This window comes from Strix aluco, chromosome 10, assembly GCF_031877795.1.
Source record: "Strix aluco isolate bStrAlu1 chromosome 10, bStrAlu1.hap1, whole genome shotgun sequence".
In the NCBI taxonomy this organism is placed as follows: domain Eukaryota; kingdom Metazoa; phylum Chordata; class Aves; order Strigiformes; family Strigidae; genus Strix; species Strix aluco.
The window spans coordinates 13,854,120-13,876,295 of NC_133940.1; the positions used below are offsets into that span (position 1 = coordinate 13,854,120).

General features: G+C 43.2%; 1 protein-coding gene across 1 annotated transcript in view; it reads left to right on the plus strand.

Moving 5' to 3' along the window:
- The first annotated feature begins 1,245 nt into the window (after positions 1-1,245).
- The window catches only part of ALG13 (ALG13 UDP-N-acetylglucosaminyltransferase subunit), a 30,914-nt gene continuing 9,983 nt past the window's right edge, over positions 1,246-22,176 (plus strand). The window contains exons 1-24 of the mRNA XM_074834951.1: positions 1,246-1,599; positions 1,991-2,153; positions 2,396-2,534; positions 4,212-4,319; positions 5,661-5,796; positions 6,081-6,323; positions 6,702-6,785; positions 7,696-7,746; positions 8,477-8,523; positions 9,404-9,476; positions 11,227-11,308; positions 11,669-11,849; positions 12,739-12,814; positions 13,538-13,646; positions 14,828-14,892; positions 15,790-15,890; positions 16,656-16,783; positions 17,431-17,668; positions 17,833-17,946; positions 18,155-18,311; positions 20,334-20,466; positions 20,936-20,971; positions 21,110-21,165; positions 21,778-21,840. Coding sequence (XP_074691052.1) covers positions 1,399-1,599; positions 1,991-2,153; positions 2,396-2,534; positions 4,212-4,319; positions 5,661-5,796; positions 6,081-6,323; positions 6,702-6,785; positions 7,696-7,746; positions 8,477-8,523; positions 9,404-9,476; positions 11,227-11,308; positions 11,669-11,849; positions 12,739-12,814; positions 13,538-13,646; positions 14,828-14,892; positions 15,790-15,890; positions 16,656-16,783; positions 17,431-17,668; positions 17,833-17,946; positions 18,155-18,311; positions 20,334-20,466; positions 20,936-20,971; positions 21,110-21,165; positions 21,778-21,840 — 2,784 coding nt within the window. The 5' untranslated portion in view covers positions 1,246-1,398. The remainder of the gene's footprint in view (positions 1,600-1,990; positions 2,154-2,395; positions 2,535-4,211; positions 4,320-5,660; positions 5,797-6,080; positions 6,324-6,701; positions 6,786-7,695; positions 7,747-8,476; positions 8,524-9,403; positions 9,477-11,226; positions 11,309-11,668; positions 11,850-12,738; positions 12,815-13,537; positions 13,647-14,827; positions 14,893-15,789; positions 15,891-16,655; positions 16,784-17,430; positions 17,669-17,832; positions 17,947-18,154; positions 18,312-20,333; positions 20,467-20,935; positions 20,972-21,109; positions 21,166-21,777; positions 21,841-22,176) is intronic.

Below are 22,176 nucleotides of genomic sequence, written 5' to 3' on the forward strand. Positions count from 1 at the left end.
AAACAAAACATAGAATGCAGAGTTCAAACTATATTTGTCTCTTTTTCCTTCTGTCTCACATCTTCATCAATCTCTGTGGCATCACTGCAAGGATATCCACACAGCAAAACCACCCAAGCTCACCCACTGATGGCAATGTATGCAATCTTCTCCTGCCTTCAGTCATTTGAAGATAGGCTTGAATCCCATGCATTTGCTCTACAATGCTATGAGATATCCCCAGGTGATGCTCTGACCAGAAGCAAAGTGTCCTCTGGTGAGGCCCAGTGCTCAAGGGGTTGTGTCAGCCTTGGGCTGCCATTACAGGACCCACTGCAGCACTACTTCAGGCAACACTGATTCAGGTATATGGCAGTTGTAGCTTCTGGCTTTTATTCCAAAATCTATTAATTGAAGATGGAGCATAAAATACTTTAGTCATGCAAATTGTTTTCATGCTTGATTCAATGTATTGCCATCTAAACTAGCTCCATTGTCCCTGTGTGGGACTTTCTCAATGTACTAACCCTAGAGGGCTCATTTCAGATAAGAGAGAGTGTGCAACTCTTGCTACCTACAGTTCAGGTAGCTATATCTGATAGGTTGAGAACAACTTTGAGCTGAAATGCTATGGATTCTTTCAGCTGCATTTCCTATGTAACATGCTTGTCTTGTCAGAAGTTGATCTGGAAAAAGGCAGTTTCCAAAACACTATGGTGTGGCTGCTCAAAGGCCTCCTGCTTTCACAGGTACTGCTGATGTGCTCTGCAGAAACTCTGCCCTCTTGCAGGTGCTCTTAATTCCTGGTTTTGTTAATCTTGGCTATTATCCTGTTTTCCACTTCCCTGCTGCAACAGTATTGCTCTAGATGATACATCAATCTCTCCTCCAAAGCATAACTGACTGCTCATTTGCTACTATCCTTTTGTGATGTTACTCCCACAGTAAATGCCGTGGGAGGCTTGGGCCAGACTGGGTAATCCCGATGCCTGGCCCAGGTCAGTCTATCAAGAAAAGGTAGCTGCGGCTATGCTATGGGGGGAACGGCAGGCTGTGAACACACCTAGCACCTGGCCCAGTCAGGCTGTCGGTTACTGTAATCTGAGCCCCACGTGCTAAAATAACATGGGCAAGGAAAAATCTTCAGAATCTCTTTTCCAAATTTGGGTTAGTTCGCCCACTCCGAAGGTCCGAAAAATTGAGGCACTCCTGGCTACCGCGCAGAGGTCGCTGAACGCTGCGGGTTCGTTAGATCAGGCACCTTCCCTGCCGGTCCAGCACCGCAGAGGGAGTCCCGCACCCCTGCGGCGGTCCGGCTGCTCCGTGGCACCGGGAACCGCACCTGCCCGGTCCCCTCGTTCGCCTGGGCGGAGGCAGCCGGCCTAAACGGGCACGGGAGAGCCGTGCGGAGAAGGGGACATGACCCCCCCGGCCGCCGGCCAAACCTCCCCCTCAGGCCGGCAGCCATTTTGGGGGCGATACGTGGCGCCCTCTGGCGGCTCCCCGCCCGCGGAGCGCTGTGGGCGGGCGGTCGCCGCCATGAAGTCCGTTTTCGTCACCGTGGGCACCACCAGCTTCGACGACCTGATCGCGACCGTCTGCTCGCCGGCGGCCCTGGAGGTGAGGCGGAGGCGAGCCCGGCGCCGCAAGCAGCCGTCCCGGGCCTCCCCTTCACGGCCTGCCCGCCGCGCCTCAACCGGGCGCCTGCGCGCTGGGAGCTGTCCCGCCCTTTCTCCCTTCCCCCCGCCACGCCGTCCCGTTGGAGACGGGAGGGGGGCGGGGGGGGCAGCGGGGGCGGTCGTGGGGAGCCCGGTGTGGCGGGGCCGTGGTCAGTGGCGGCGGAGGGGGCCGGGCGGTTTGTGGCGCGAATCGGGTGGGGGGGACAGGGGGAAAGGTGGTGGCAGAGGCCGCCGGGCCGGGCCGGGCCGGGCCGGGGTAAGTGGGAGCTGTGTCCGACCTGGGTGGGCGCACACAGCCCCCCCCCATCCCTCCGACCCTCCGTCCGCCGCAGGTGCTGCGGAGCCGCGGCTACGAGAAGCTGGTGCTGCAGGTCGGGCGGGGCGCGCTGGAGCCGGCGCTGAGAGGCAGCTCGGCCTTGGCGGTGGAAGCCTTCCGCTTCAAGGACTCGCTGGCCGAGGACCTGTGGAGGGCGGACCTGGTTATCAGCCACGCAGGTAGCGCCCCGTTTGTTTGCCGAGCCTGTTGGCCTGGGGGCAGGAGGGGGAAGTCGGTTGGGTGAAGTCGGTCTCTACGGCTCGGGGCTGGGCTGGCACTGAACGGTCCGCAGCTAGAGCCGAGTGGTTAATGTTCACCTTCAGGAGTCTCCCGCGTTTCAGAAGCAAGTAGGATGATATTTCATCTGTCAGGGCACATCTGTCAGAGCGAAAACTCGTGGTGTTTTCTGTTTCTCCTGTAGGTGCAGGTAGTTGTCTGGAGACTCTAGAAAAAGGAAAACCACTAATAGTAGTAACAAATGAAAAGCTGATGAACAACCATCAGCTTGAACTGGCAAAACAGCTCAACAGAGATGGGCATGTCCTCTGCTGTAACTGCAGGTATGGAGCTGCTGTGGCTGTCCTGACTGACCAAGCAGTGTTCAGCACCAGCACTCTTTGTTACTACAGTATTGAGAATGTAACAAGGAAACGTACATCCTTGTCTGTAACAGCCATTTGTTTGCAAGGTAGATATTCCATAGTGGATAGATTAACATTAGGTGCTAATTTACCAAATTTACCAAGCCATTTGACCATGACTCCTACTTTTTTTTTTTTTTGAGGGCACACATTCAGATTGAAAGAAGAGCAATTTAAACCAAATAGAAGTGGTTGAATTTGAAAGAGTGAGGTAGTATCCAGGAGGCACTTAACAGCTTCTTTTTCTGCTTTTTCTCACTAGTTGTTTGATTCTTTTTCGAAGTACAGAAATAATACAACCTAGACCATCAGTTTGTAACCATGAGCCATAAGGAATAAATTTCTCCCTGCAGACTTAGGACTCCATCATCTTGCTATTTGGATTTTCCTTGTAAAGGACACTAAAGTTTACTGTGTAGATGCATTGACATAATAAAATTGAAAGTGTCTGGAGTATTTAGAACATAATAATGGCCTTACTGATATGGATCAGGAGTCCATGTAGCTCAATATCCTATTTGCAGTGACCATATGCAGATACCCAGCCACAAGTAGAAACAGGGCAAGAACATATGGTACTTCCTTGTATTACTTTCCCTCCAGTGCTCTTAGGTATTTGATTCAGGGGGATTACTAAATCAGATGCTGTCTAGTTAGTAACTTCCAATACTTCTATCTTTCAAGTACTTATTCAAGCTGCCCTTTTAACCAAACTTCCTGAATTCACCACATCTTCTGACAAGGAGTTGCACAGGTCTACTGCCTGTCACTTCAAGAAAAAAAAACAAACACCCCCCCCCCCCCAAAAAAAAAAACCCAGCTCCTTTTGTTTGTGTTCATCCTGGCTCCTGTTAGTTTCATTTGCTTTCTTGTTTTACCTGTATCTTTATTTGTCTTTATGATTATTTATGATTGATTGCACTGTATAAATAACAGATGACCTCTAAATTGAAGGCAGAGGAAATGCAACTCTCAGTATTTAGTCTGCATCTTGTTCCTTTGCCCTGCGAATAGGATTTCGTACGTTTCAGAAGAGCCTTCTGAAAAGATGAGACCTGCCATTCATTTATATTGGGCAAGTTTCTTAAACTTATTATTGCAGTGCTGCTGACAGCTTCAGAGACAGGAAGAAATTTTTATTTCTCTTTGTTGAAGTGCCTAGCATTTGAGCCTTATTTGCAGTCTGATAATAGCAAGCTAACAGATTGATTTAGCTGTTCTTTCTGGCTGTGTGTTAAGTGGAGAACTATGCCATGTGTTCAAATAGGATGAATTTGCTGGTACAGTTTATGGTGAAGATCCTCAGATCTTGTTTAGTCTCCCAACATTCAAGCACAGAAAACTAAGAAGTTAGAGCTGGGGTTGTGAGTCAAAGCGGTGGTATTGTTCAAAGTGTGTTCTCAGCAATGCTGCCTATGAGCCAGTGATGGTTTGGGCCCTCTGGTTTGTGGGGTCTCTTCTTCCTTTCAATACGTGTCCTTATTTTTGTTTCCGTGCTAAAGAATTACATATGTATGAAAAGAAAGAAAATTGTGTGAAGAAAAGATTTCCCTTTGGGATGGATTTTTAATTTTTTGTTTTGGTCTGTTTTTACAGCACTCTTGTGGAGACACTGCAGTTGATGGACTTGTCAACTTTGAAACCTTTTCCTCCTGGACAGCCAGAAAAGTTTGCTTTGTTCTTGGATAAAGTTGTTGGGTTTCAGTAATCAATACAGAGGAATAAAAATGTCAGAGTAAAAACCTTTCTCCTCTCTGAGTGAGGCCTTCCATACTTAAGAGTCCACCAGCTGGGACAAACCCTCAAAGAAAATGTTAATATTAACTGACATTAAATGGTTTTCTATTTAGTGACAGTTTAAAGTCATCTAGCTCTATGCTTAAAAGAGCACAGTGCCAACAAGGGGGACGGGGGAGGAGTGTGAACTGTCTGTTTTCTTGGACAGATACATCACAAAATCTGCACTGAGTTGGTAATTCCAGTGAGGAGGACAAGCTAAATTACTTCTTAACAAGAATGGCATATAAGTAGTGGTCTCTTGACTATATTTGCCTAGTACTAGTTGTCCTTCTTGATGTTCCTGTGATGTTCTGCAAATAAGCAGACACCTTCAGCTCTCATTTCGTGTGTTTACAGAAGCACTGAAAATTTAAAAAGTGAGAGATTTAAGCCACTTTAAAGGGAAAGGGGCACATGGTAAATCTGGGTGGGAAAAGTCAAGAGCTGCAAACCTGCTGCCAAGCTGTCTGCGAACTGACGCCTAGTTTTGGGTGATTTACTCCCAGAGTAAAACATGGCCTTTAGGAGAGGAATGGGCGTTGACGATACAGTCAATCCATTCACACAATGCTGTCCCATCGTTACTTATTTTGGACTTCCGTAAAGTGCAATGTTTCCTATTTGATGCTGATTGGAGCTCCCAATTTAAAGTATTGAAATTTTCAACTGTGTTGATGCTACCATCAATTTGTTTAAGTAAATGTTTTTAAAAACAAAGGGGGTTTAAAAAAATGTTCACACAGGCTATTTGGTCTGGAATGTGTCTAGAACTGTGGAAGTGCACAGTTGGTGCTAATTGCCCTTCCTGCAAGTACATTATTTGTTTGGGTTTTTTTTTGTTGCTGTTGCTTAAAACAAGAAAAAGAAACTCCTGAGTCGGTGCATCTGATGTCTGAGTGCAATTTTTACTAGCAAGTTAAATGTACATAGAGGCATTCTAATCGAATCAAGCACAAGGGCTCTACATGGAATATATTATGCTGCACAGTTGTGCAAGGGTGATTTTTGCCAATCCCCAAAGTTTTCCCCAAATACTTTATTAGGAGCAACTAAGATTTTCACTTCCTTAACGATTTTTATAGAGCTGCTGTTAGTTCAAATGTACCGCTGGCAGCTTATCTCCAGTCCGAGAGCACGCAGGAGCCTCACGGGAAATCTTGATGAACCATTTGACTGACTTTCCCACTAGTTATTTGCAGGCACGGGCACAAAAAGCGATGAAGCTGGAAGGAGTTAGTTTAGCAAGGACTCCCTTCTCCTCCCGAGGCAGGTCCGGCAGGAGATGTCTGCCGGGGCTTTACCGCCGTTTGGCCTCCGCGCCGACAGCCGCGGGGGCGGGGGGTACTGGAGGGAAACGACCCCACGGCGCTCGGACAGCGCCTGCAGCCGTGAAGCGGGACAGGTATTTGGGCATCTTAAAATGGCTGCGGGCGGGCCGGGGGCTCACCGGGGGAGGCACCCCTGCGCCGGGCCGGGCCGGGGACGCGCTGCAGGAGCGGCGGCAGCGCTCGGGGGGCAGGAGGATGCTGGGGAGCCGGGGGCGCGCTGCGGGAGCGGCGGCAGCGCTCGGGGGGCCGGAGGATGCCGGGGGGGGGCAGGAGGATGCCGGGGGCGGGCAGGAGGATGCCGGGGGCCGGGTGACTGCGCCCGGCGCAGGTGGGCGCGCTGGGCGTGGCCCCTCATTAGCAGCCTTCGCGCGCCCAGCCGGCACGCGCCGCGCCGCGGAGCGCAGCGCCCCGCACGGAGTCCCCAACTGTGGTCTCTGGTGCTGCCGCCGCCGGGGGAAAGATGCAGAAGGGCTGGAAGAAGTACTTCGGGCAGAAGTCCTTCAGCGAGGTGGCCATGGATGAGTACCTGGGCAGCCTGGGGCTGTACCGCAAGATGACGGCCAAGGACGCCTCCTGCCTCTTCCGAGCCGTCTCGGAGCAGGTGGGCGGCGGGGCAGCACCGGTACCGCTCGCGGGGGGAGCCGCCTCAGGCCCACAGCGGGCGGTGTCCGCTCCAGGACGGGGCTGGGGGTGGGTAGGGGTGCTCCTGGAGACCCCTCTTGGGTGCCCGAAGTGAGGCGTCGCGGGCGGGGAGGAGTGCGAGCAGCCCCCTGGGCTCTCGGGCGGGCAGGCAGGCTCTTGGGTCGCTTGGGCTTCCCTCAGCTTCTTCCCCCAGGTGCCCGTGACCCCCTGCAGCGTCTCCTTGCCCTGTTTTGTGGTACTGTTGGTCTTTATAAGCTATGAGTAAAATAAGCCTAATGTGAAGCATATAAACTCTGCAATTTCTCCTTCATTCTTTCATAATCTTTATTTTTTTCAGCTGTTTTCATCTCAAATTCATCACATTGAAATTAGGAAAGCTTGTGTCTTGTTTATGAGGCAACACCAGCATAAGTTTGAATCTGTAAGTAATGCGTGTGTGAGGCAGTTCTGCACACGTGGTTAGGAAGTAGTGTGGGAGGGGGTGAGTGGTTTAGCCCTAAACATACCCACATAAGCATAAACACTGGAAACATGTCGTGCTCTGCCAGGCTTGATGTGTGTAAGAGAAGACAGGGCGATGGCTTGCTTACTTATTTGAGTTGCAATTGCACAAGTTTTATTTGACTTTATATTTCTGAAGTTCCTGAAATCAGCGAGTTGCTAACACCTGAGCAACCAGTAGGGTGACAGTTATTTGTGTAGTATATGCTCTGTGGAGCAACCATAGTAAAATTCAATAGGGAGGAAATATGTAGGATTTTGGAGTAAGAAACAAACATCAAAAGATGGTAGAAAACTCCAGAGTGTGTTTAATCATTGCATAAAATCATGTTTTGGGTTTTTTTGTTTGGTTGGTTTTGCGTGTGGCAGTTTGTGTGGCTGTAGGTGTGTGGTGGTTTGGTGCCTGTGTGGTTTTGTGTGGTGTTCAGGTGTGGTTTGGGGTTTTTTTTCAGTGTATGTTTTCATTTTTTTCCCCCCCTGTAATGACAGTTAAGTGCTTCATCTAACCTAGGAGGGAGATGAGTCGCTACTACTCAGATTCATGCTCTTAATTTTTTTAGGATCTCTTGGTATTTCCACAGTGGTACCCCAAATCATTCCCATGCTCTGAGGTAGGGAACAGCAAAAGTCATACCCCCAGTCAGACCACAGCCTTTCAGAACCCAAAAATGATAGGAATTGGCAGACCAGTCCCAAATCTGGTGTCTGTGCCCCCTGCCCTGCCCCCTCCCATTCAGCAGCTAGTAACATACGGTGTAATGTTTAGGTTTAACTTTGCTTTCCAACTGGCTATGTTTTTATATTTGTTTTCTTCTTTGTTTTGTTGAAAGTATGTGGAAGGATCATTTGAGAAATACCTTGAACGTCTAGGAGATCCAAAGGTACGACTGATTAATACTTGTCAAGAGATTAAAATATGAGGAGACTAGAACAGGAAAGTAATTAGGTGATGGCTTAAAATGTGGTGATTTGGGGTTTTTTTTAGACAGACGCCAATCCTGGAGTCTCATTTGCACAGGTAATACTGTGGGTTCGTACTGAATATTCACATGTATAAACTATCCGTTTTAGTGAGGAATTTGTGTTGGTGCAGAGGAGCAATCTATGCAGACTGGACAGTAAAGCTGAGGCCTTATTCATAACTGCAATTCTTCTCTAAGAAGGAAAAAGCAAAATATGTTGAGTGTACCTCGCATCAAATGTTTATCAGGCTCTGCAATCCCCTGCTTCTTCCTTTACCCCCAGGTTTGAATACTAGAGTTCAGACTTTTGTTTCTTTAGACATTAACCAGTAAGTATGGTGAATGCAGCAGCCTCTGAAACAAATGTAGTGGTTTTAATTAAAAAAATTAAAATAGTATCTCAAGTGATGTGTTTAAAAGTCTCTGCCAGAACTAGCTCCATTTTACTCAGCCTGGTAATCATGGCCATCCCCTGTTGCAGACTTCCCCTCTTCACCCCTGGAAATATCTTGACTCTCAATGTATTGTTTGTTTGTTTTAACAAACTGATGAATTTGGTTACATATATTAATACTACAGAGAGCTAGAATAGAGTTCTCAGTGTTGAAGATGGCTTTGCTATCTCATGTAATCTCATAATCTTGCACAGGAAAGTGCTGGCCAGCTGGAAATGAGTGCTTTATCAGTGATGTACAAGTAAGTGTCTCTTTCTTAAGTTTCACTTTGTTTTGGACTTGGTGTTTGGGTTCTGGCCCTGGAACCTTTTACTTGTTTGTCACTGAGATACTAATGTGTGAAACACGGTGAGAAATGTGCCCCTGTTCTCATAGTGTGGATTAAGGGGAGGGTCGGTTTCCAGCAACAGGTATTTGTTATCTTTTTGCTAAGGTGAAACTCAGTCAAGCGTTTCCTTCTAGTGGCTGAAGGATGGAAAATAGGGAAAAAACAAGGAGATGTAACTACCAGTGTTTCCACTACACGCAAGCATGACTAAAACTCATGTAGGCGTTCTTGAAAGCGCCAGTAGTGAGGAGTACTGACCCTACTTGATGTGTAAACCCTGATATTTATTTCAAAGGTAACATAAGCCTGCACAGGTGCTGCTGTCTTACTAAAAATGCTGCTGTCCTGTAACAAGCAGTCTGGCTCTCCAGTGGTAGAAGGAAGAACACTGCCTTTGAAGGCTCGTTCTGTTCCAGTACTAAAGGAACAAGCTGAAGTTCTGGTAGAGTTACTAGTTCCCTGTACTGAGGCTGTAATCCTTTTGCAGGGTGACTAAATCACTTAGACTTAATTGTCTCAGTGTCTGAGCACGCTGCTGTAAGCCTAAATCCTTGACCTAATCTGTGACTAAATATAATGGTCTTTCCCAGATAATTTTTTTCCTCTAAGCTGGGTGTTATTTTCTCATCTAGCTGTTGCTGTATGGTAGCATTCACTTACCAGGAAAGTATTCTACTTGATTTTTCTATAAACCAGCAGTGGATTCTCTAAACAGCTCCCTGCAAACTTCTTCATAACATGATTCTACTAAAAGTGTGCTCTTTCAAGACTTGCTTTTTGTCTCCTTACTTAGGCGAGACTTTATTCTGTACCGGTACCCTGGAAAGCCATCCACTTACGCTACAGACAATGGATTTAAAGACAAGGTGAGAAGTGAGGCAATTTCCCACCCCTGAATCCTAGTTACCTTCACTCCTGCTTAGTTGTAAAAACTTGCCACTGGAATTGAGCTCTTATAACTCCAGTGCTCTTGCATACCTGAACAAAACCCCAAAGCTGACTTCAGCTCATGGAAAAAGCATGGTATTTGCACAACAGTATAATTATAGTATCTTTGCTTCCAATCTGAGGGATGGATTGTGTGCTGTTCTGCCAATCTTATTTTGTTACTCCAGTTCATGATTGGAAAGAAGTTTAATTTTGGCAGGAAGAGTTAACATCCCAATTCCAGAATATTCTTTCATGTTTCTGAAATACCTTTGAGTAAAAACACTTCCCAGTGTGAATTTGACTCATCTGACTGGGTAGAATGAAATACCTGGGTTGAGCTGTAGAGCAGAACAAGATATATTTATCACATTGGCAAAGAGATGGTGTTCTCTTCCACCCTCTGTGCTGCTCTTCCTGAAGTTGGATGAGGTGTGCAGTTTTTCTTCCTGAAAAGGGGAAGTTAATGGGAATGGATTAATCTAACAAACTGATTCATTTCTGTGACATACAAATTGAGCCCTGTTAAGAGTGGGAGCTAATGGAACAGCTTATCTACACAAGAAATTCTGCTGGGGACAAAAGGAAGTAACATAAAGGAGAAAGACTGTATTACCTCCCATCTGACCCCTGTTGTTTTTTCTGCAGTCATGTAGATGTGCCTGCACAATTATGTGGCTAGCTCAGGCATGATGCCAGTGAAGTTGCTGTGGTATGGATTTCAGTATGGGCTATTATATTTGCTAAAGTGGCTAGTCTGCTCTGAAATCTGTACTGCTGCAGCTGTTCTTCTCTGTTGGTTAATATTACTGTCTTTGTTTATATGCGCTTCTCTCTTTTTCGATGTAGTTTCCTATGTAGCTTAATCTAATTCCAAAATGAATTGACTCTAAAAATTAAGAAGTATGCTCTAAATGTGTGTTTGTCCTCGAAGGCTTTACCACCAGAGCTCTCATTAAGTGTTGGCAGCTGTCGTGTCAGTAGACTGCATGTACAGACAGCAGCACTTTCTGGTGTTGCTCATTCTCACCATGAGATGAGAGCTTGTGTTGGCAGAAGACAGTAGTGCACACTGAATTAAGAGCCCTGGCATCCCAGCTCCTGCTGGTTCACTGGGAAGCATCCTTGCTGGCAGTCTGCTGACAGCTGCCCAAGGGCTTCTGCCGGTTGTAGTTGGCTGCTGTCACATGCCAAGATGGGGTTTGATGGTATATGTTTACTTGGTGTGTCAATGCATATATTGCAGAATGCATGCATCTTCTCAAAAGGCAGCATAATACTGCTTATTAAAAGCAAGGCTTTATTGGGGGCTAGAGTAGTAGATGCTCTTCTAGTCCCTCAGGTAAGGAAGGGTACAATGTGCCTTTGATACTTGGAGAGTGTATCTCGGAGGCACTGCTTGTATTTTACCTCTTGAGCAATTGGTGGAAACTAGCTCTTATTTCATGTTTAGTACAGCATGATGTGTAAATTGCTAGGGTTTTTTTGTATAATAGATAAACTTACTTAGAGGATTCAGTTTTAAGCTGATTCTACAACTTCTACGTATTTATATTGAGAATATGTTGTTCTTTTGGTGAGTTGGTGTTGACTGTAGAATGAAAGAATAATGTACTCTTGAGCTAGGATATCTAATAGAAAAAGGTAGGTTTTACATCATTCTAGCCTCTTTTTATTTTATTTTCCCAGATTTTACTGTGTTGTTCCGGCAACAGCCATTATGACTCTGTGTATACAAAACAATTCCAGGAAAATGCTGCTATTTGCCAGGGTAAACTTGAAATAATTTTTCTATGGAAGGGAATTATGTGTTTTCATATGTTTATAGGTAGTGTTTGTTTTGGTTTTCAGGGGTGGGGAGGAAAGAGATGGAAGCTCATTTATTGTATATTAATGTATATATACACTGATTACTCTATCTGTTAATTGGGATATTGGACCAAATGACTTCCAGAGTTCCATTCTTCCCACCTTAATTACTTTATGATCCTCTCCTTAATTGAATTTAATATAACTAGTGACTTGTAACAGTAGATAATATCTGAAGATATGCTTACCTTGAAAATTGCAGCAGTTCTTATGGATCTGGTATTATCTTAATTTGGTTTGAGCTTTGTGTTGATTTGTTCAGCTGTATTATACGAGATCCTGTACAAAGATGTGTTTGGCATGGATGAGGAAGAATTAAGGACTGCAGTTGAGATGTTTCGAAGTGGATCCAGGAAGAACAGAAACAGTGTCTCTATAGGAAGTGAGGATGCAAACTTTGATTGTCTTCATGAAAAAGTAACCAGAAATCCATCAGAAAAGAGGTAGTATTTTGGGAAGGGGATGTGGTAAAAGGGAAGCAAAAAGAATTAAAAACCTTTCAGAGGACAACTTTTTCAAGTTTCTTTGAATGTTCATGGGTTATTAACTCTTTTTCCTATCTCATGACACAAACATAAACCTGAAGTATATTGCAGAAGAGAGAGTGCTTTCCTTGAATCTGGGCCTCTGCTGCTGGCTATGTTATAGTTGCGTGTTACTCTGTAAAAGGACAGCTTATCTGTAAACACAATTGTTCCTTATGTCATCAGAGTATTATTTTTTTAGTGAGAAACTGTTATTACTCTTTGCAGCCTCAATAGCTCTGAAGAGGCAACAGTGCATTGAGAAAATGAGCTCTGCTTTATTTTCTTGTTTGTCCTTTTTTTTAATGGAATCGTACCCCAAGTAGGCTGTTACATGGTGGCATTGTTCAGGTCTACTGGATCACTGGGGATGAAGGGAACAGACAGAATGTACCTATAGAAACTCATAATCCCGTGTTGTTCAAGTCACTAGAAAGGCTTGAAGGATGCCTGTGACCATTACTGAATGCTTGCAAATGACATTGGTTTGATAGGACTTAGAACAGGGTGTCATCTTGTACTTGACAGTGCAAGAGTTTATTCAGTCAATAGGATCATCTTCATCCTTTCCTAATGCAAGCAGTAGCCCTTGTTAGGGGTGGGTGTTGGAACAAGTGAAGGTCATGTTCTTGAAACTAAGAGAAGGTTTGTCCTGTACTGCATCACAGCCATGGCTAGTGTTTAAGGCAAAATCTACCACTTGATGGCACCATAGTGCTTTTTCAGATTGTATGAACAGTTTGTTGATTTTAATCTTGGCTAGAAATTATGCATTGTCTCTTTTGTAATCTTATTTTCAATTACTTAGAGTGGACGACTGGGAAGGCAATGCTACAGACAATCCACAGGAGGATAAGTTCAAACAAGGCATTGGAGAAGAAAAGGTTTGTCAGTTAGGAAAGAATTCCTTATGGTGGTGGTTGTTATTTTTGTTGTTGTATGATGTTACCCTTGTTAGGGCTAAAACTTTTTTCCACTTTTTAAAAATGACTTTTTGGAAAGTGGGTGGCTTATTACTTTCACCTGCTTGTCTTTTGGTTTTGCCCATGAGTTTCTATTAGGTTGGATAAGCCTTTTTCCTTTCTGAGATTCTCTTGTTCTTCTCTAGCTAATTCCACACACCCCCCCCCACCCCCCCAAAGATGGAGCTTAGCAGATGTTTCCTGGTCTGCTGTTTGTTTTTCCCAGAAATGGTTTAAATCTGTTCGCTTTTATTTTGAAGAGAGTATAAATCACTTTGGAACAGTTTTAGAAGCTCTGTAGAAACCTGTTTTCAGATATAACAACTGAAACTCCCACCAACTTTTGAAGCCATGGCTTCATTGGTCTGGTTAGCTTTGTTCAATTCTTTCTGAGTAAAGAACATGCCAAATGTTACTCTTGAGCCTGTTTCTGACCTTTCTGAAGTCTGTTTGCTCAGCTTCTGAGTGTCTGAATGTGTTTTCATATTCCTGAGCTTTAGTTCTTAGGCAAATACAGTGGAAGTGAAAATTTTTGAAAATAATGTGTGTGTATCTTAGAGTGGTCCACAGATGCTGGCAAGATAGAGACTATGCTGAAAACTGTAAATGCACTTGTTAATGCTCCATTTCAACTCTTGTTTTTAGCCTCTAGAAAATCCATCAAAGATGCCTGTTCCTTATAAAGTGCTAAAGGCACTGGACCCTGAAATCTATCGAAATGTGGAGTTTGATGTTTGGCTGGACAGCAGAAAAGGTATCTTTAAAATGGGAAAAATAAAAACTCTTTCTGTACTAGACTTAATGTTAAATTTATGAATCTGAGGCCTATGTCACCTGTTTCTTCACAGCTGAAATGTGAAGGATACTGGTTAACCCAGCAGATGCTTGTAGGTAGTACATCTGGCTAGTACCTGCTTTCTTGGATTCATTTCCAAGTACGAAATATACTGCTGCTGAGATTGTATAATGGTGATAAGGTTGTTAAAAAATCTGACCTCTGCTACTTATTGACTATAGCGTAGGAAATACGGGGACTCAAAGCAGAGAACAGAACTCTGTTACCATTCTGTTGTATTGGAAATCATTCAAATTTGAGTGTTTTCTTGCAGCATGTGTGCAAGGACTTCTGCTTTTTAAAGCACAATTTTGGCTTCAGGGTTGTATAATAATGAAGATCTCAAATTTAGCATTGAGATCTGTCAAATGAGATGAGTTTTCTCTTGCTTCCCAGCTCTCCTGGGCTTGAACATTCTGGAGAGATTTCACGGTCTTTGTGGCTTGGTATAGGTTGCTTTTTGGCATACACTATGGCTGATCTGTAAAGCAAGAAGTTACCTAGAAAGATAAGTTTTGAAGTGGTGTTTGATGTCTGACCTGAAGTGTTTTGCATACTGAAGAAGTCCAGCAACTGCATAAACAGTAATGAGGGTCATTAAAATTCTTGGAACAGAGTATAGTAACTAATTATGCATGTAGAGTACTGACAGGCAGAGAATCCAGGCAAGGAATGGAGAAAAACCTCGAAATCTAGCAGCAAGGAGACTTTAGGTAATGTTAGTTTTTCTTGAATAACATTTTTGCCAAGTGTCACCAGTACTCTGGTAAGACAAGACACGTCCAACATCCTTAATATCAGGATTGGTATTAAATGCAGGATTAACTTAGTACCATCACAAAAGATGTTGCAGTATTGAAGTAGTAGTGCTGCTTACTGCATTATCTGGATATTATTGATCTCCTGTGACTTAGCCTGGTTATGGTCTGTTATCTACAGTTACTTCACCATTACTATGGGGGATGTTCAGATATGCATAGGAAGTACTTAATTGGCCTATAATATGTAGTTGGATGCTGTCATGAAGTACTTGTAGGATACATGAAGAAAGAACAGTAGTTTAAAGGCTTTTTCCTTTTTATTTATTCATTTATTTTTAGAGCTTCAAAAAACTGACTACATGGTGTTTGCTGGGACACAGTACTATTTAGGAGACAAGTGTCAGGTTAGTACTCAAAGGAGACTCAGTTATGATAAACTATTAAAACCGCTTTAAATGGAGTATGATAAGCCATAAAATCATTTGACTTCATAGAATTTTCCAAGGCTTTTCTCATTCTCTCCTTGTAGCTATTAATCTGACTTCTTAATTTAATTTCTTTCTAAAATCTACCTTGAAACATTGGGTAGTGTGAGGGAAAAGCTGATTGGAAATTCATTGCGAACCAGTGATATACATTCTGTGAGCATGGAAGTTCCAGATCGAGAGCTCAAAATGCAAAGGGTGTGTGTTTGAGGTAGTTTATCAGATTTTCAGTGGGGGTCAGCAGCAAGGCTGGACAGTCTTCCACTTCTCAACAGTAATGTAACAAATATTTTTATAAAATAGAAAGAGGTAAAAGAAGAGGATTAGCATGATCTGGCCAGGAGATGCTGAAAGGAAGGTCAGCTTTCCTTGTATTCCGATGTTGTATGTAGTGAGAGCTTATTTTTTATTACTGGTTGAGGTAGTGCTCATGATCCACTCAGTGACTTGTTTCTAGCTGAGCAGAGCTTTCCCTTCCAATTTCCTGTTTTATCTCCCATTCTACTCAAGTTCTTAAATAGCGGTCTTCCTTGGTACTTATCTGCTTGGCACAGTGTATAAAAATAAGTTAGAAAGCAGGTATCTTCTTACCTCTAAGTTACTCAAAAGACTTTTTTTTTTTTTTTCCCTCCCTAAAGTTAGTACAGTGATCTTTATTTTGCCTGCTATTTTGAAGAAGTATTTGAGACTCCCAGGCCAACTCAATAACATAGGATCAGCTAGCAACAGCCTTTGCTATTAGTGGTTTGTAGACAGTAATTCTGAATCCCCTGATGCAGTTTGGCTTTTTCAGAGCTTCCCTTTTTCTCTCTCCAGGTACGTCTGGAGCCTGGAGGTAAGTATTACAATGCTCATATCCAGGAAGTCAGACAGGATGGCAACACGTTGACTGTATTCGTTGAGGAGCTGGCAGAAAAGTAAGCAGTCTGGTGACAACTTCATGTTTGAACTCTTCCTGGTTGAGTTTGTATATTCACAGATGCTTAAAATAGGATTGTTAAGATACTTTGAAAAGAGAACCCAGGCTTTTAAATATAAAATGAGCCTTTGCTTCCTTGTTGGCTATCACTCTTCAAATAGAATGTTGCAGGAAACTTTTTCTCTTGGATTTCTAATGACCAAAATAATTATTGTAGTGGTTTCTGTGAAATCCTGCTACTCTTCCTTTGGAATGTGAAAGTGATCTTTGCAGTTCAGGCTTAATTCATGGGTAGTAAATTGCCCTCTGCTGTTGGTTTCTCAAGTTTTTATGTTTGTACCCAACCAACTAAATAGATAATTGGCACTTCTGGCAAGTCTTATGTTCTCCACCTTGCTGTTCAAAGCATTCACCCTTCTCCAAACCTAGAATTCAGCTTGGCATATTGCAAAAATTCTGTGGGGTCATATGCTTTCAGGTGTACATTTGAAAGCACGCAAACGCAGGGAAGAAAGACTTTACCCAGGAAGTCAGTAGTGTTGGGGCTAAATCCTAGCATGCCTTTTTTAGTAAATGAGTAGCACTAATGTGTGCTTGGTGTCAGAGAAACAGATGATTTTTATTTCCACAAGCTCCCTATACTCTTTTAAGTTTGTGGGTTTTTCTGTTATGTCCTGTTTTAGTGTTGCTTTAGTTTATGTTGTTGTGCAGTTATGCACAGTGTATCCTTGTGGCACTGCTAACATGAGTGTTCTTCGTGTAGGCATACTGTTCCTTTGGCAAACTTAAAACCAGTGACACAAGTGGCACCTGTCTTTGCTTGGAATATGGCTCCCAGCCGAAAAGGAGGAACCTATCAGAAAATAACAGGTGGATACTTCTCAGGAATAGGTTTGTACAACGTTTCCACAAGCATTCCTTCCCTCAGGGCCGGTGGGAGTGAGGGAGACACGACAATTTTAACAGTAGCAGTTTTTGGATATTGGTAGCGAGGGCATGATGTAAAGTGATTCTTCAGACAGAGGGATGAATTTGCCTTTGCAAAAGAGCAAATGCATTGGAAGTACATAGCAAAATTGCTATTGCTCAAAATTACCAAAAAAAAATTTGACATTTGAGAACCATGTATAAAGACTAGGTCTGTGAACTGAAAAGCTTGTCTGATTTGGCCTTAGCAGAGATGCATGGATGGACGAAGACTTCCCCAGCCCATTAAATATGGATTGTATTTGTTTAATTTGGAGATTTTTTTTTAATAAATCAGCCTTCATAACGAGATTTTAACACAGAGTACTGGTTGATCAGCTGAAGTTGGGAAGGTATTCACATGTGAGATGCCCGTGCTCTGCTCATAATTTAGAATGCCCAGTTGAGCCTTATGAAGTTTGCGTACTTAAAATGTACTTTTTCTGGGATAGGCCATTGTCTCTTTCTCGTGTGTCCAAATATTGACTTCTCTCAAATGGTAGAGAACATAGCTCTTGAGTCAACTGTTTAAGGTGTAAATCTGTCTTTTCTGTCCTCAACTGAAACTGCAGAAATGGATGTGAAAACACGGAAGCGGATGCTTAAGAAATTTCGTGGGAAGGAAGTCTTTATGACTGTGGCTTATAGCAGGGGTCAGCCAGTTCTTCCACCCCGGCTGCAGCACAGTGTTCCTTCGGGGCGCTCCCCTCCAGTTCACTGCTCACAGGGTGGTGGAAACGTGGCACCTTACGAATCCTATCATTCTCAGAATCCTCCTCAGAGACATAACCGTGGATTTGGGATGCCAAGGTATGAAGCCTTGAAAACCTCTCTGAGATCACCACTTGTTTTCTCCTAAGTAGTCTGTAGCAAGAATGAATAGAGAGTTTGTGCTATTCAATAGGTAAAACTACAAATGAGTTCCATCTGAGAGGCACTTCCTGGTAATTGCACCTTTTACCCTTTAAACTTAGGGGATCTGCCCGATTTATAAACAGGCACAACATGGTTGGCCCTCAAATAGCATTCTGCCCCAGTCCAGGAAAGAGATGCTATCAGAACTATGACAATTTCTCCTTCAGGTCCTGGTAAGTGAATATGAACCTCTTTACAAAACATTGCTCTAAAAGAGTTGGGGAGGATGGTGGTATGTGGAGGGCTGAGTTGGCTGTTAGCGGCACAACATGAAACAATGGGTTTATTGTGCCTCTCCAAAAAACGGTTAAATTTGAGCAACGAAACCAAGGTGAAACTCCAGATAGTTGTGATTCTTAACCTCCTTTCTTGTTTTTAAAGCTCCTACAGTCGTAGCCGCCGTCAGATGCAGTGTGTGAACAAGGAATGTCAGTATGGGTTTGTACCAGGGAATGGAGAGGAGCCTCAAGAGCCAGAAGAAACTCTAACTTTCTATGAAATTGAAGGAGAGGATGACGCTGCTTTTCCTACTTTACCAGTAAGTTATGAACAAAGGATATGATGAAACCTCTCAAAGAGGAGGGGATGAAGCTGTACAAATGCACAGCACTTTGCCTAAATATACAGCAGGTTTTCTTTTTTTCCCCCTTGTAAAAAGTTTTAGCAGTGTGTGTTTTTGAGATGGGAAGGCTGAAATGAGTCTAGATCCTGTAAAACCTGCTTAAAACCTCAATTTTTCTAAATGTTCCCCTTCTTTCTCCTTCCCCTCACCAGCAGCCCTTGTTTTCTTGTTAGTATATTTTTATAAAAGTAGGGTCATGTTTCTTCTTTCTATTGCAGTTTGAAAACAAACCAAAAAAATCCATTCCTACTGTCTGTCTAGCTTTAAATATTGTGGGAGATAGCTTTTCACTTGTTTGCCACACTGTAATGTATCATTTGCTTAAGTAGATTCAGAAAATGTATAGTGATAGCCTGGATTGTTCCTATGAATTTATAGTTGTGATGTTTTGGGCTAGCATGTTGTTCCTGAAATAGTTTCTTCTGCTACAGAAACAGGGGAGAATTCCAAATCTAGACTTCTCTTAAAACAGTCTTTCTGTCAGATTGTAGATAAAGTGGCACAGAGTATTCCTAAACTTTAAAATGAATCCTTTTATTTGTAGTTTAAGCCTAGTACAAAGCTGGATGTGCTACAGTCAATTGATATTTAGGTATCTGAATAGGAAAGCAGATTTACTTTTTTAAAAAAAAAAAAACTAAAAAACCAAAACCCTGGTAGGTTTGCATTGTTTTTTCATGTGCTGAAGCAGTGAACTTAACAAATGTTAGACTTGTATTTAAATGAGAGGGGGGGAATCTGCTCGGGGCCTTTGCAGCAGCAGCCATTTTTTAGTTTGTCTTCATGTGCTAGATGTGTAATCTTTGCTCTGATTTTCCTGCAAGAACATCAAGGAATAAGGACAGCTTATCCCACTTTTTTTTTTTTTTCTGACATGAAATCAGTATAGCTTACCAGCTTTTCCTCCCCATTGCTAGACTATATACCTGCAGCTCCTGATGAATAGTTTTTCATGTTCATTCAGTGCCTTTGTTACTGTCAATGCCAAAGCCTTTTCTCTGTCTCTTCCTTGTCTTGTTTAGTAAAGGAATATAACATTTCCTGGGGAAAGATGCATCTCGCAGGAAACTCTGCCAACCTACTAGAGGCCTGGTGGGAGAATCTTCTGACTTACCACCTCTGCTTCAACCTTGGAAATCTTACAAGCCTCTCTGAGCACTTTATCGATCTCATAGTCACCATGTCTTCTGAGGAGAATTTTGAGTGTCACCTTAGCCATCACAAAAGAGTGAATCAACTTCTTTTACTTGAGCATCTCAATCCTATATTCCTGCTTCAGAGAACCCTGTATTTTAAATTGTGGTGCAGCTAAGGACTGACTGCAGTGCAAAGGGCATGTGAAGTGGTAGAGGAGTCCTGTGGGTAACCTTGATGGGTGCTGCTCTCTGAAAGAGGTTTGCATGTGTGCGTCGAGTTAGTGCAGGCAGTGGTGTCTATGCCAGTAGCCACCCTTGGGTTTCACTAATTGTGACTAAAGAGAACATTTTTCCATGATAAGTAGAGTATTTGGATGAACTGATCTGCTGTTGGTATGGTGGGAATGCTCCAGGATGAGAAATGCAGGAATATATGTTGGGGGTAGCAGTCTTAGCTGTTGTCTGGGCTCTGCTCCCTCCTTTTCAGCTTTGTCTGAGCTTGAGATAAAGCTGTCTAAGTCCTGGGAGGGAGCAGCTTAACTGTATGACACAGGACAGTGGTAGGTCTTCAGAAATAAATTGCCTTAAGTTTGCTAGGCAGAGCAAAAGGTAAAGGAAAGAAATGTGGCTGCAACCATTTTGCTGCAATCAAGGTGCATGGGAACAGACACGCAAATGGTAACTCTAGTTAAGTTTTGGTTGCAGCAAGCTTGGTCTGCCAGCCTATTTCTACTGTGTGTGTGTAAAGCATGGAAAGACTTCAAACTGTTTTTAAATGCATGCTTCTGACTTTGCTTTTTAGAGCCAGGGTGGCCCTGCTCCCATTGTCCATGGTCCAGCAGGATTTTGGGTAGCAAGGAGAGGCCCGAACTCTGTTCCACCTAACAAGCCCACACTGAATTCCTCAGAGGAGGAAGAAGAAACAAGTGAAAATGGTGAGTTCTTTAAGGATTAGTGGGCAAAGAGAAAAGACAGTTTCAGAAGATCTCCAGTGTGCTTTTGATTGTCAAAGTAGGTTCCTTTTATCTCCTAAATACGTGTTTATTGTGAGCTTTGAATGTGCACATGAGCACCTTATTTTTCTTTGTTGTCTGATAGAAATGTGTCACTTGTTTAAGCTTGCTACGCCATCAGCCTTGTGATTGTGTAGGTCTGTAGCAAGCCAAGTTGCTGCTTAAAAATGCATGGTGTAAATTTGGTAATGGCAACCTTGATACTTGGTGGGATAACAAAATGAGCATGTCTTGAGTGTTTCTCTACCTTTTCTGTACAAAACAAGATGCTACTGAAAGCAACTCATTGATGGATGCGTTGAAATTGGGGTAATTTCAGCTTTAAGGGTGGGTCTTTTTGTTGTGTTTTTTTTTTTCCCTGAATTAAAGCTTCCTGTGCTCTCCCTTGTAGGGAAATTTCATGAAGAATATATCTATGCACCTCCAGGTAAGTAGAACTTACCTATGAGTCTCTACTGATAGAAGACTCTGTGAGTGTAATGCACTCATTATGACCTTTTTATAAGTTTCTGAAGGATTAGATTTAATGCAGCTTTTTTCAATTAATTTTGCCTATGCCCTCCAGATCCTGATTGTGAAAGTGCAACAGTATATAGTTCAGCAGAACCTACAGCAAGCTTGGTAAGCTCTAGTCACTGTCTGTTCAGATCAGGAATCCTTGAAGTGTGTGGCATTCTTCATAGAAAGTGTCCTTGGATGCAGGCTTGACATAGTAGTTCTGAGACTTCTTTTGGAAGAAAGGAATTATGCTTTCATTTATATATTCACACCCCGTTTTCCTCTCTAAATGCTGAGGGTTTATCCAAGTCTGCAAATACAGTCTGAATTGTACTGGAAACATCAATGATTTTCTGCTTTCCACTCTGCAAAGAGAGAGTGTGTATTTGAGTGCTGTTTACTTCTTATTCTGCTCCAGACAGCACTTGCTTTTATCATGCTACCTTTCAAGTCCTATTCCAGTTAGTGTTATTCCTCCTCGTGGGACTGGAGAGATCTCACCTCTGATAGAACTGACTTTGGAATTTTTTTTAAATTCTGAAACTAAATCTTTAGTCACCTACTGGTCTACAGTGGGTGTGAAATGCGGTCCTGTGCATGACACAATATGCAGGTTACAAGAGATCCTCTCTATGTGTGTGTGTATAATCCATTAAAAAATCTAGGGGTGTGGTGAGTGCTGTGTGACTTCTTTGCCTCTTATATGGAGCATGCTTTGCTTTGGAATCCCTTCAGGAAGAAGGGCCGGTCTCTGTGTCACCTCAAGATGGAGTGGCTTCCTACGACTATCCCCCAAAGGTAGTATCTAGTACTTTATTGTGTGGAGAGGTGACCGCTCTGCTGGATTAGTGTTGGTTTGTGGGCTCCCTCTACCTGCCCCTTAGAGCATCTTGTAGCAAAGAATACAATTCCCTATAAATACAAGCAAAACAGAAGAGTGAGAAGATGCCTTGCAGGTGTCTGCAACTAACCTGGTATTTTCAAGCCAATTTTTAGAGAACTGGGATAGTTAGCTACCTTACAGCTAGGACTTCCAAAATGCATTTATGTGAAGTGAGAACTGTTGAACTATATGATGTTTCCATAGTCTTTGTCAAAGCCAGTTGTAGAGGCAGTCTGCTGAATACTCTGACT